General features: G+C 37.3%; 1 protein-coding gene across 4 annotated transcripts in view; it reads left to right on the forward strand.

Annotated features, from left to right (window-relative positions):
* The window catches only part of FAF1 (Fas associated factor 1), a 529,381-nt gene that overhangs the window by 471,074 nt on the left and 43,323 nt on the right, over positions 1–14,984 (forward strand). For all 4 annotated transcript variants that reach the window (XM_060621411.2, XM_060621414.2, XM_060621415.2 and 1 more), the window contains 2 exons: positions 724–804; positions 2,037–2,114. In XM_060621411.2, the coding sequence (XP_060477394.1) occupies positions 724–804; positions 2,037–2,114 (159 nt within the window). The remainder of the gene's footprint in view (positions 1–723; positions 805–2,036; positions 2,115–14,984) is intronic.

The raw sequence follows: 14,984 nt of genomic DNA on the forward strand, positions 1-14,984 counted from the left end.
AAATTCTGGTAGTTGAATTAACTTTTAATTTCATATGAAGTAATTTAAATGTAGACAGATGCACAATCACTTCAGAAGCTAAAAATGTTTTAAAGGATCTTCAACTTGGATAACTGCTTAAGTCATCCACACTTGATGAGTGTGAATGTTGTTGGAAACACTGAGTTCGATAACCAAGCTTTAGTGGTGTAGTGTGGACTGTAGTTAACCAGGGTATTTTGCTTTCAGCTTCTTCTCATGCTGACCAGAGGATTACTTTCTAGTCCTTTACTCTCTCCCAGTCCTTAGCCTCAGTGGTGACAACTCCAAGTTTATCTTTAAAAAATCAGGAGAAAAGGGGAAGGGAACTAATCATTGTGAAAATGAAATGTCAAGTGCTTTGCAAGACCGTTTATATGTTATTATATTTGAGTCTCGCAACAACCCTATGAAACAAATGCTATTTCTATTTTATAATTGAAGAAACTGAGATCCAGAGAGGTTAAATAACTTGCTCAAGGTCACACAGTTTATAAGTGGTAGAGCTAGGCTTCAAACATTCTTATTTCACCATCTACTGTGCTATTCTTCTTGTTTGCTCATTTCTATCCTATACACTTTAAAGTGCCTTATTTAATTCTAATAAATTTACACAGGACTAAGACAAGATGATCATCATTGTTTTCTTCTATTAAAAAAAAGGAATATGGTAAAAGACATTTAAGTCTTTTCCTTTCTTTTAAGGATGAACGTGAAGCCAGAGAAAATGTGAAAAGAGAGCAAGATGAAGCCTATCGCCTTTCACTTGAGGCTGACAGAGCCAAGGTAGGTTTGGTCAAGGGGCTTCTGAGACAAAGAATTCAATCCTAAATAGTCTTTTATTATTTATTTAAGTGCCAGCCCTTTTATCATCTTAATACATAAGAATGTTAGATTTGCAATGGAGAAAGCTAGATTCAGTTAACAGAATATAATTCTACCCGTGGCTTTTGAAGCATGATTCATTTTGACAACACAAAGTTTTTTAACACTCATGAAAAATGAAAACAAAAGTAGGCCTAATATTTATTTTACTTGTTTTTTAACCAGTCTGTAGTAAAAACTCAGCAATGTTTAAACCACTGATTTATTTAATACTTCTTGAGTACCTGCTTCTGTACTGAGTATTGAAGGAGGGAAAAGAAAATAAGCCACAATTTCTACCCTCAAAAGACTCACAATGTGGTGTAGAATAGATTAACTCGAGAACATAGTTAGCTATAACACTTAGGCAAGGATCATAAAAGTCATAAAGGAAGCACTGAGTTCTGTGAGAGATTAGGAAACAAGAGTTTCAGTGGAAAGTTTTTTTCTAGCTTTTTTTGGAGAGCTAATAAGTGGAAATCTGCTTAGGGAGAGTTTCATGGAAGAGGTTAAAAATGTGAACTGAATAGAGAAAAAGGGTAGGAGACAAGAGGTGGTATATGCTAGCAGCAAGGAGCCAGAAAGCATGGGTGCATGATAGAAGCTAATGCAGATAGAGCCTGATATTTGGGTATAGGAGAGATAGCAGAAAAGACCAGAAAAGAAGACCAGAGAAAGGTCTTCCGAAGAATCTTGAATGCCACACTCCCAGAGCTGAACAGGTGTTTATATGGGTACTCAACATGATCAGAGAGCTATACTTTATTGTTCCTTCCATTTCCACTCTTGTTCCAGAGAGAAACACTTCTATTATGACGGTGCTGGGCGTGAGCTCTCTTCCCCCTCCATCCCCCGCCTTTTTTTAAAAATTTTTTTTTTTTCAACGTTTTTTATTTATTTTTGGGACAGAGAGAGACAGAGCATGAACGGGGGAGGGGCAGAGAGAGAGGGAGACACAGAATCGGAAACAGGCTCCAGGCTCCGAGCCATCAGCCCAGAGCCTGACGCGGGGCTCGAACTCACGGACCGCGAGATCGTGACCTGGCTGAAGTCGGATGCTTAACCGACTGCGCCACCCAGGCGCCCCAATCCCCCGCCTTTTTAAGTAAACTAGTGTTTATTGAGTGCTGGCTCCCTTTCTCTTTTATTGACAGAGGGAAGCTCATGAGAGAGAGATGGCAGAACAGTTTCGTTTGGAGCAGATTCGCAAAGAACAAGAAGAGGAACGTGAGGTAGGGGATAATTTCAAGTAAAGTTATTCAAAAGCTAGGTTTATTTTCACTGCATTTGATATTGAAGCTATTAATATTTCTTATAACGTCTTTCCACTTTCCCCAGACCCATTTCAGTATGGAAGACCTAACCTTTCCTTGAAAGAATCATTCCTACTCTATTGTATGGAACTCTTAGAAAACTTGACCTTATACTAGTTTCATGCTTTTCTGTTCTTTTCAAGAAATTCCTTTCCCTTTTTTTACATGACAAATGCTCCCATCCTTCCTGGATATTGTCTCACCCCAAGAATACAAAACTGTATTTTCGGCCCCCTTCCCAGTCTTCACTTTCCCCACCAAAAGACACTGTGAGTTACTTCTGTGATACCTTCATTGGGCCCCTAAATATGGGAAATCCATTTAGCATGGCTTATTCCCCTCTCCCCAAGTTCCTGTCATATGCATAACAATATAGAGAATTTTTCACTTACTCATCTTGCAAATATTTTTTGAATACTTAGTACATGCCAAAAATCTGATCAGGACTAGGGATAGAGACATGGGTCATCCCCGCCAGGAGCTCATAGTCTTGTAAAAATAGAATTACAAAACTATGTGTAAAAGCTATAATAGAGATGTGCCTAGAGTGCAGTGGGAACAAAGAGAAGGAAGGGATATCAAATGATTTCCTAGGATGGGTTCACAAAGAAGGACTTTTGAAACTTTTTCTAGACATGGGATTAACAGCAAGATTTACTTATAAAAAGAAGTCATCTAACAAGTGATGGAAAGGCCTGGAAGGCTCTAACTTGGGCTAAGGAAAACTCCATTAGTCATCGTTCCTGGTCAGAGGATGTCATTTCATACTTATTCAATAAATGTTTTTTGAACAAGAATTATGCTAAGCACTGAAAGAGAAACAAAAGATAATAAAACAGTTTCTACAAGAAATTGCATCTGGTAGGGAAGATACGACATGTCTACAAGGAACAGCAAATCAAGGGAAAACCATGCTAAATAACATAGAAGTATACTTAGAGAGTTCATTAGCAAAGTAAAATCTTTCACAGCTTTGAGAATCAGACTACACTATAGAAGAAGTGATATTCAAGCCACGTCTTAAAAGATGTGTAATCTTTCACTGTTTGGAAATCAAAGTTTATTCATATTCAAACACATTATTGAGTGCCTATCACATACATGCAAAATACGATGTCTGCCAAACCCTAGTCTGTGTACACTGAAAACTCTCAATAATGGAAGGTAGATTTATTGAGCATCTTCCGTGTATCAAATACTTTTCTAGCGGCCTTACATATGCTTACTCATTGACCATTAAAATAAGCTGCAAGCTTAGAGATTTTTCTTTACAAATGAGAAAACTAAAGCTCTTTGAGAAGTCACACAAAGAAATGGAAAAGCTGCAATGCCTGGGTGGCTCAGTCAGTTAAGCGTCTGACTCTTGATTTCAGCTTAGGTCATGATCTCACGGTTCAGAAGTTCAAGCCCTGCACCAGGCTCTGTGCTGACAGAGCAAAGCCTGCTTGGGATTCTCTCTCTCCCTCTCTCTCTGCCCCTTTCCTGTTCGTGCATTAAAAAAAAAAGAAATTGAAATATAGCTGAGATTCTCACCAAGTCTTTATGACTCCAAAGCTCATGCTGTTTCACTTACTTCATTCCAATACAAAGTCATACATCATTGCATGTGTCTATAGGAATCATGTTTGCAATGTTTCACAGAAGTTAAGAAACAGATTTGTCACTATGCTTTTAGGCTATTTCAAGAAACAGTTTGAAAATTTAGGACTCTCATTTTTGATGCTCTTTCACAGTGCACACACTCTCACAATAGTATATCTTAAAACCATATACTTGCTAAAGGTCAGGTGTACACATGTTCTGGATCTAGAGCTTAGTAGTACATTTACTTTCTTCTGATGATTTATTTTATTTACCCCACGCTAAAATCTGTTCTCTCTCCCAATGTAGATAAAGCCTGTCCTCTCACAGAAGACCCCATAAACATCCTTTACATACTTCAATATCTATGTTCTGGCTACAAGTATGTGAGAGGATGGAACACTCTATTTTGCAACTAGTCATTATTGCACTTATCCATGAGTGTACTCCCAAAAAACCAAGTTCGGGTAATACTCCATACTTTACCCACCCTCCCCAGAGAGTCACAGTTAAAGGCTCTTATAAACCCCACCATTAAAGAACTCTTTATCTTCTGTGTATCTTAATTTACTTAAGTCTTATCCAAATTTATTTGACCCTTTTTTTTCATGGAGCACCAATTAACATATTTCAGCACACTCATGTACAGCAAACAACTCCTTGGGAAAGGTGGTTTTATTGTGCAACCTCTAAAGAAACTGAGACCCAGGAAGATTATACAGTTTCCCTATGGTCACCAAACTGGTTGGACACATAATCTGGACTAGAAGCCCAGTCACCTGACTTTTTACAGTAATACTGCCTCTCCTTCTAACCAGAAATCCTAACCTGTATAATTGTATTGAGAAACAAGAATGGTTTTATTATTTTAATTATCTCTAGTATTTCAAAATCTTTTGGAAAGATGAAGTATTAAATAGTCAAATCACCTTGGTTACAGTGAAATTCCTTAGTAGTTGGTCTCATTTTGCTGTGTGGTACCTGTTGTGGTGAAATCAGCAAAATCTAGGAAGACATTCTTATCTGGCCTTTGACCATGATAAGGAGAAAGGCTCTAAAGCTATTCTCAAAGGACAAAAAAAAACCTCCCATATTTTACCAATTTATATATTTTACGTGTTCCTTCCAAAATGAGTTTCAAGTATTTTACATAAATATGTGCAATTCAAATGGATTAAGGAAGAAAGAAAAGATACAATAATCAGGACAAAGGAAAATAAAGCCAAAAATAAGATTAACATTTTGACCAAAGACAATCCAGCATACCCACCTGCTCAGGATGAACCAAAAATTTGTTCGGTGCTTTTCTTGGGCTAAAATGATTGTTTACAAGTTTCACTTAATCTATTACATCAGGTAAAGACCAGTTTATCAAAAGATGCCCAGATTTTTCAAGCACTAAGACCTTAGAGCAATGCTTCTTATGATTTCCTTCAAGAGGAAACTGTGCAGGGACACCTGGGTGGCTCTGTCAGTTAAGCATCCAACTCTTGATTTTGGCTCAGGTCATGGTCTCACGGTTCGTGGGATTGAGCCCCACATTTGGCTGTGTGCTGATAGCACAGAGCCTGCTTCGGATTCTCTCCCCATCTCTCCCTGCCCCTCCCCTCACCTCAAAAATAAATAAACTTAAAAAAATGTTTTTAAAAAAAAGAAGAGGGGCACCTGGGTGGTTCAGTCATTAAGCATCTGACCGGCTCAGGTCACGATCTCACCATTCATGGTTCAAGTCCCACATCGGGTGAGCTCCAGTCCTGCTTCAGGTGAGCTCCAACCTCACTTTGGGTGAGCTCAAGCCCCACTTTGGGTGAGCTCGAGCCCTGCATTGGGTGAGCTCAAGTCCTGCATCAGGTGAGCACGAGCCCCACTTCGGATAAGCTCTGCTTTTCTCTCCCTCTCTCTTTCTGTCCCTCTCTCCCCCTCTGCCACTCACTTGCTTGTACCCTGTCTCTCTCTCTCAAAAAAGAAAAAAAGGGGGGAAGGGGGGAACTGCAATATGGTGAATACTGTAGCTACAACTATAATAGCAAAAGCAAGTCCTATATAACAGCTTCTTACAGCTTTATATAATTTGAAAGCATAAGGCCAAAGCACAGTTTGCTAAAAGCATCTCTGCAGGGCCCAAATAATATATTTTTTGGTGGTCCAGCTTAAAGGACAGATTTTATAGTTACTAGAGAAATGTATGAGCTACATATTCTTTAAGAAATCTTTCCTAAATATTGAATTTTGCCACCAAGTTTTTGGTTAGTAGAAAAGGTTTCAGCTAAGATTTTTGACTCTCAGGTCTTTTAGTCAGTCAGTATTCAGCAAATATTTGTTAATCTCCTTTGTGCAAATCACTAAATCGGGTGCTGCGGCATGTATGAGACCTAGCCCCTGCCCTCAGGGAGCTCACTAATACAGGAGGGTAGATGAATACAAAATAATTATAGGAAAAGATACTATACATTATAAAAATCATTAAAATAGCACAGAGTATTAAAAATATTTAGAAGAGGATGATTTCTGACAAGGAAAGCAATAAAAAAGATTTCACAGAGGGAACATGGCTTTATGGTTAAAGATGAAGTGGAGGAGCATTTTGGATGGAGTCATGAATAGGTGGATGGTGAATGTATGGGAAAGGGTAGGGCATGGGCTAGGTAATATGAATAAAGAGAGAAAGACACAGGGCTTCTTCAGGGAACAGTAAATGGACAAATTTAGAACACTGTCTAATAATTAGATAAGGTTAAAAGAGCCAAGTTTTGGAGAATCATGGGTGAGAGAGAATAGGCACAAAGCTATTCCCTTTTGCTGCTGGTTAAGTTTTGCCTATCTGCCCAAAGCTGTTTTCTGGTTTTGGTGGGTTTTTTTGTTTTGTTTTGTTTTTGAGTTTATTTAAGTAATCTCTGTACCCAACGTGGAGTTTGAACTCACAACTCTAAGATCAGGAGTTTCATGCTCTACTGACTGAGTCAGCCAGGCGCCCCCAAAGTTGTTTTCTTTTACATCTTGGTGCCTACTCTAGTCTTAAAAGACCATTAAATGAGAGAACAGAAGAACATGGAATTAGAAGCCTTGGTACTTCCCTTTAGTTTTCTGATCTGCTCTTTATAACCATCCTACAAAACTCACTTGAGTATCATTACCATCTTACAGATGAAGAAATCAGATCATAGCAGGATTAAAAAGCCCATTTTATTTACTTATTTATTTGTATTTCAGAAAGAGAGAGCATGAGCAGGGGAGAGGGGCAGGGTGGGGGGGAAGAGAGAATGAGAATCTTAGGCAGGCTGCACACTCAGCACAGATCCCAACACAGGGCTCGATCCCATGAACCATGAGATCATGACCTGAGCTGATCAAGAGTCAGATGCTCAACCAACTGAGCCACCCAGACACCCCTAAAAAGCCTATTTTAAAATTCTTAGCAAACATTTGCCTGGTAAAAGCAGAACCAGAGCTCCTACTGGTATACTTGCTACCTGTTATACTACATTGGAAGAATGAAAGTGGGAACATGAGTAGACTATTAAAGTCAAACTGTTCCTTATAATTTGTATTTTTATCTTATGTAAGTTGCTTCTTGTCCCACAAAAGTAACACCACTACATGAGCCACAAAGGTAATCATCCCTACTATCATCATCGTCAGTAGCTATTAAGCAATTAATAAGTGCTAAACCCTGTGCTTAGCACTTTACAGACATGATCTTATTGAATCTCTGTTAACAACTTAATAAGGTAGGTGCCAATACATGAATTCACCTTATTATAACTATAGAGACCACAATTTATTAGTTTCAATTTGAAGTATTCTGCCATTGTCTTCATGAACCATTAAAATAGACTAGAAATTCTAGTTTCACAGTATCCAATTACCAACCTACAGACTGTTCCTCATATCCCAAAAGCAGCCCAAAATTCATATATCTCAATTTTGGTCATGACTGTTTGCCTCGATTTACTTTATCCAGCAGTAAGACTATATTTGTTATAAGCAGTCAATACTCTCTAGATGGATGATTGGTTGCCAGAACAGAGAATGGTTGCAGAATTGGGTCAGACCAATTGTTCTCATATAGGATCCGTTCTGTTCCTTTGATCACATCAGTATCATGACTTTAAATACTGTCTGTACACTTGGCATCCAAATTTAAACTCCAGGTCCTCCCTTTCCCTGAACTCCAGACTTGAATATCTAATTACTAGCCCATCATCTCCACATAGATGTCTAATAACATCACAAACAATATATCTTAAGTGGAACAGCTGATCTTATCCTCCCCACCCAAACTTACTCCTCCTGCAGTCTTCCCTATCTTAATAAGTGGAAAATCTTCTAGTTGTTTGAACCAAAAACCTTAGAATTATCCTTGACGTGTCTCTTTCATGCCGTACTTAATGAGCAAATCCTTTTGGCTTTACCTTCAAAATATATGCACAACTCCAATGCTACGTACCTATACCACCACTATCATTCTCATGCAAGCCACCATTATCTGTTACCTGGGTTACTTTAGTAACCTTCCAACTTGACTTGATGCCTCCATTTTTGCCTTCCCTATATGTCTTTTAATAAGTCCTTTTAAACACAATTGGTACATCATGTCACTTCAAGACCCAGATGGCTTCATATCTCAAAATACAAGTTCAATCTTTACAGTGATTCTAAGCGTATGCAGGATTTTTAAAAAAGAAATTGATAAAGTGATTCTAAAATTTCTATGAAAAGGCAATCGAACTGGAAAAGCCAAAACAATTTTGAAAAAGAAGAACAAACAAAGTTGGAAGATTGACTCTACCAGAATTCAAGACAGCATATTCAAGACATTGTAGGAACTGGCAGAAGGATAGACCCACAGTTCAGTGAAACAGAATAGCCCAGAAATAGATTCACACATATGATCAATTGATTTTGACAAAGGTGCAAAGACAATTCAATGAGAAAAATAATAATCTTTTCAACAAATAATGCTGTGACAGTTGAGTATGCATATGCAAAAAAATGTAAAAACACCAAACAATAAAAAAAAAAAAAAACCCTCCCAGTCCATTTCTTGCATCATACACAAAAAACAAGTCATAGACCTAACACTGTTAAAGTCCTCAAAGAAAACATTGGAGAAAAATCTCATGATCTTGAGTTAAGCCAAGATTTCTTAGATCTGACACCAAAGGCACAATCCGTAAAATAACAAGTATCTAAATTATACCAAATCAAAATTAAGAACCTCTGCTGTGATCACAGGGCACCTTGGTGGCCCACTTGGTTAAGCATGTGACTCTTGATTGCGGCTCAGGTTGTGGTCTCCTGGTGCATGGTATCCAGCCTCTCATTGGACTTAGTGCTGACAATGTGGATGGAGCCTGCTTGGGATTCTCTCTCTCTCTGCCCACCCCCCCCCCCCACCGCCACCACCCTGCACTCACTCTCTTGCTCTCTCCCTCAAAATAAATAAGCAAACATTAATTAAAAAAAAAAAAACTTACACCGTTCAAAAGACACTGTTGAAAAGATAAGCCACAGACTAAAAGAAAATCATATATCTACTGTCCAGAATGCATAATGAATTCTCAACATTCAATAATAAAATGGACAAAATATTTAAAGAGATACTTAACCTGGTGCCTGGGTGGCTCAGTCGGTTGAGCCTCCGACTTCAGCTCAGGTCATGATCTCATGGTCCATGAGTTCGAGCCCCGTGTCGGGCCCTGTGCTGACAGCTCAGAGCCTGGAGCCTGCTTCCGATTCTGTGTCTTCCTCTCTCTCTCTCTGCCCCTCCTCCGCTTATGCTTTGTCTCTGTCTCAAAAATAAATAAACATTAAAATAAAATAAAGATACACATACCATATGACCCAACAGTCAGATGCCTAGGTATTTACACAGGTGAAATACAAGTAACAGTAAAATTTATGTTCACAGAAAAATCTGTAGTTAATGTTTATAGTAGCTGTATTTTAGTCACCAAAAACTGGAAGTTAGCTAAGTGTCAACCAACTGAAGAAGGAGTAATCACACTGGTATATTTGATGGAATACCACTCAGCAATAAAAGAATGAACTACAATATAGTCAACAACATGAATGAATTTCAAATGCATTACACTGAATGAAGAAAGCCATTTATATGATATTTATGACTATATTTATGTAACATTCTAGAAAAGACAAAACTGGAGACAAAATAGAAGTTGCCAGGGACTAGGAATGGGGGAACTGTGTTGGGGGGGGGGGGTTGGGGTGATAGAACTGTTCTTTATCTTGATTGATGATGATGGTTATATAAATATAAGCATTTACCAAAACTCACAAAATTATACACTTAGAGGGACAGGTTTTTACTGTATATCAATTATACCCCAATTTTAAAATTAGGAAAAAAATTATTACATGGGCTACTCAAAGCCATGTATGACTTACTCACCCTTCTCCTTTGATTCCTCTCTAATCAACTTCATCCCCTTCTCCCCCTGATCTTTCTGTTCCTGCCACATTGGCTGCCTTGCTATTCTGCAGTCAGGCCAGGCGCCAGGGCTTGACAGTTACTGTGATTACTGCCTGCGATGCTTCTCTCTGACCTAAATGTCCATGTGACTCCCTCTCTCTTTTAGGCCTTTGCTTACTGGCCTACAGTTTTTACTTATTGAGGCTTACAGAGTTTACAGTTGTACCCCTCCCCCCTACCAGCCTCCCTGTACTCTCTCCATAGCATTCATCACTTTGTGACAAACTATACATTTTCTTATGTGTGTATTTGTTGTCTTTCTTCCACCCTACTAAAATATAGTTTCCACATAAGCAGAATTTTTTTCATCTATTTTGTTCACTGCTATTTTCCTATCATTTAGAACAATGCCTGGCATATAGAAGGTGCTCAGTAAGAATTTACGGAATTAATGACTGTTCGCTTTAGCCTATTTCAAACTCTGTTTCAACTAGCTATAAACTGTTGTATATGTGAGTATGACGGGTACTCAGAAGCCCAGAAAATAATGTGCATATGCATGTATTTATGTATGCATGTTGTGTATGTAAATTAAGTCAGTCTTTGATTCCTACTGTAAGAGATTGGTATAAGAATATATTATTTTTCCTGTTTAAAAAATGTAAGTGCATAGAAACTGTCTTTTCTGGGTATCTATCTATAGTTCCTAATTTCACTTCAAAGAAGTCCCCATTTCTCATCCTTCAAATGTGAATGCTTTGAGTATTCATATTTTTTAGTCAAACAAAAAGTCCAAGATCAATTTATATTTCCAACTTATACTAGGTTTCCTTGTTTTGTTACAAACCTAAAATAATACAAATAAAAAATTATATTTGTTGAACAAATCAAATTGAAGTTTAACAATGGTGTTTACTATGACTGCTATTCAAGTGTAGGTGTCCTTTATGTCATTGTTTTACAACAGTGTTTACTTATATGAGGCCTTTGTTTTTAGCCAGTATATTTGAAACTTAGCTACTGATGTATGTTTGTTCTTTTTTGCCAGTAAAACTTGGGTATTCACATCCCAAGGTTGCCAACTTACCTAATATCTCTTCATTGTTTTCCACATTGGGACCACTGGTGTGGGATATCTGAGGTCTGTTTTCATTCTGGGGAAAAGCCCTGGAGACTAGGTGCATTGAGGAAGCAGATATTGTCTGCACAATGAGTGGGGTAATGAGCTACTGTTGTTTATTCTTCTGTAGTATAATTGGTTGAGTTCAGACAATAATGTAGCATCTGTTGTTATAGTGTGCAGGGAAATGTCAAAATAGAAGGCAAGCATACAGGTGGATTAAAGGGAAGAACAGGAGGAGAAACCAGGAAATATCACATTAAGTTCTGATTTAAAATAGGTGCAGAGGGATTATAATAACGATAATGATAACAACAACAACAACTGTCATCTGCTGAGCACCGTATTACAGTGTGAGTTTCAATGCTAGGCACTTATTGAGTGCTGGCCATGTGTCAGCACTTGCTAGATGTTTTACAAACATTACTACATGTTATACAAAAAAAAATTGTGAGGAAGGTATTATTGGCCCTATTTATTATATGGGGTAACTGAAGTTCATAAAGACTGTTATATGCCTATGAGTCAAGATTTGAACCTCTGTCTGTCATACCCAAAGCCTGTTTCCTAACCATACATAGCATTTAATTGTTAAAGTTTTTTAAACTGCAGTGTTAGCAGTCAGGATAGTGATTAACTTTGAGAAAGATAATTTTCAGGAAGGGGCAAAAGGACTTTTGATGGCCAGTTATATGGGTATGTTCACTTTTTGAAAATTTATCAAGTTGTATACTGTTGCACACTATCTATATCCATTGTACCTTTTCATAGCATATTTCAATAAAAAACTTTAAAATGACAGAACATATGGCTTTGAACAAAACAAAGTTTTATACAGTATATCACTGATTAAAATTTTGTTTAAAAAAGATTTAAATATATATTTATATAAAACTATGCATGGAAAATTGATGGAGAGTGGGATGATGAAAAAGTTTTAGAAATAAATGGTGGTGATGGTAATACAACACGTAAATATACTTAATGCCACTAAATTATACACTTAAAAAATGGTTTAAAAAATTAATGGTTTAAAAAATCAAATGGTAGCAGTGGCTATCTCTGGATGGTGAATCTGGAAATTAATTGTAATATTTTTCTTTTTCCAAAGGTTATATATTACTTTTATAATCAGGAAAAATATTTTTTTAACTCAAAGACATAGTTTTAAGTTTTTATTTTAATTCCAATTACTTAACACACAGTGTTATATTATTTTCAGATATACAATATAGTCATTCAGCAATTCCATGCATCACCTGGTGCTCATCACAAGTATACTCCTTAATCCCCATCACCTGTTCAGCCCATCGCCCCACCTACCTCCCCTCTGGTAACCATCAGTTTGTTCTCTGTAATTAAGAGTCTGTTTCTTGGTGTGCCTCTTTCTCCCTCTCATTTTTTTCCATTCGCTCATTTGTTTCTTAAATTCCACATATGTGTGAAATCATATGGTATTTGTCTTTCTCTGACTGACTTATTCCACTTAGCATTATGCCATCTAGCTCCATCCATGTCATTGCAAATGGCAGGATTTCATTCTTTTTATGGCTGAATAATATTCCATTGTATATATACGCCAGATCTTCTTTATCCATTCATCAGTTGATGGACATGTATGCTGCTTCCATATCTTGGCTATTGTAAATAATGCTCCTGTATAAACATAGGGGTGCATGTATCCCTTTGAATTAGTGTTTTTGTATTCTTTGGGTAAATACCCAACAGTGCAATTGCTGGATTATAGGGTAGTGCTATTTTTAACTTTTTAGGAACCTCCATATTGTTTTGCAGGTGGCCACACCAGTTTGCATTCCCACTAACAGTGAAAGAGGGTTCCTTTTTTTCCACATCCTCGCCAACACCTGTTGTTTCTTGTACTGTTGATTTTAGCCATTCTTGACCAGTGTGAGGTGATATCTCATTGTAGTTTTGATTTGCATTTCCCTGATGGCAAGTGGTGATGAACATCGGCCATCAAAGACATAGTTTTAAAGAATCACAGTGTTAGAAATAGTCAAATGATCCCATTTAACAGTTTAGAAAATACATATAACTCTAATCCACAGAGGTGGTTTATTCCTACAAGCAACTTTTGGGTAGCCCTAAAGGGACATGTATGTTGAAAATTAGTCTGGAAGTTGATGCCGGAGGGAGTCATACCTCAGAGAAAGGAGTGATGAGTTCTTGGTTACTAGGAGTAGAGCCCCTGAGATTCAGATTCTTTTAGCATTTATTTAGCACATGCTGTGTACTTATCACCATACTAAGTACTTTCGCATGTATCATTTCAGTTAACATGTTAGTTTATTCCTTCTCTTATCAAATACATATTGAGCATATATTTTGTGCTATATGCTACTCTTGCAATAAGCAGTAAGACATTTTCCATACTCTTAAGGAACTTGTAAGCTAGTGAGAAACCAGACATTAAACAAATAACTATGGTACAGTATGGAGAATGCTGTAATAGACATAGTACAACTGGAATTTAATTTTGATATACACAGGTTTATCTATTCATTGGGTTATTAATATATGACAATATTACTAAAATAACTTAATATTTGAAAATGTTCAGCTGAAACTGGTTGCTGATCAGAACACCAATATTAAGTAAATTCCCTCATGCTAGCCAAAGAAGGAAAGAAAGGAAAGGAGAAAAGGCAAGAGTAACTGGTTTAACTTCCTATTATTCTGATTTTTGAATTATATTTCTTATGTCTCCATTTCTGGGTTATCAGTTCCCCCATATAAAAAACAAGAATATAGGACTATTTAACCAGTGCAACCCAAGCAACCATTCACTAAAGCCTACTATGTATCCAACACCACACTAGGAACTTCACATATATCGTGTTTGTAATTCCCATCTTTTATTATCCCCTTTAAGGTAGATGGTATTATCCAATGCCTCAAGAAAGAAAATGACTTCAGAGTCATAGAGAAAAATAGCTTTCACTATACACTACAGAAATTCTTTTTTTTTTTTTAATGTTTATTTATTTTTGACAGAGAGAGAGAGAGACAGAGCATGAGTGGGGGAGGGGAAGAGAGAGAGGGAGACCCAGAATTCAAAGCATACTCCAGGCTCTGAGCTGTCAGCATAGAGCCCGACTCGGGGCCTGAACTCACAGACTGCGAGATCATGACCTGAGCCGAAGTCAGACGCTCAACCGACTGAGCCACCCAGGCGCCCCTACGCTACAGAAATTCTTAATGTTTTTTTGAAAACCAGTATTAGAACCAACCAAATTATCCTGAATGACACAAAATTAGTTTCTTATCTATATTGGTGTCTGAACAAACTTTGTTTCTTTGCTGGTTATTTTAAACACATTTTTTCTTCCACCCTGTTTTCCCCACCCTCTATAAGTTAACATTTTTATGCGTTTCTTTTTATTTGTAGAAGCTTATTGATTTTCTCCAAAGAACCAGCTTATTTATTGGTTAACTATATATTTTTTTCTAATGCATTCCTGTATGCTTTAGCTTTATTATTATTTTCTTCTAAGCTTTTTTCCCACTTACTTTATTGGCTTTTTCCCCCTAGTGTTTCCCCCTAGTCTTTTTTTTTTTTTTTAAGTAAGCTCTACACCCAACATGGGGCTTGAACTTACAAACCCCAAGATCAAGGGTTGCATGCCCTACCAAC

This window comes from Panthera onca, chromosome C1 (genome assembly GCF_046562875.1).
Source record: "Panthera onca isolate mPanOnc1 chromosome C1, mPanOnc1 haplotype 2, whole genome shotgun sequence".
Classification (NCBI taxonomy): domain Eukaryota; kingdom Metazoa; phylum Chordata; class Mammalia; order Carnivora; family Felidae; genus Panthera; species Panthera onca.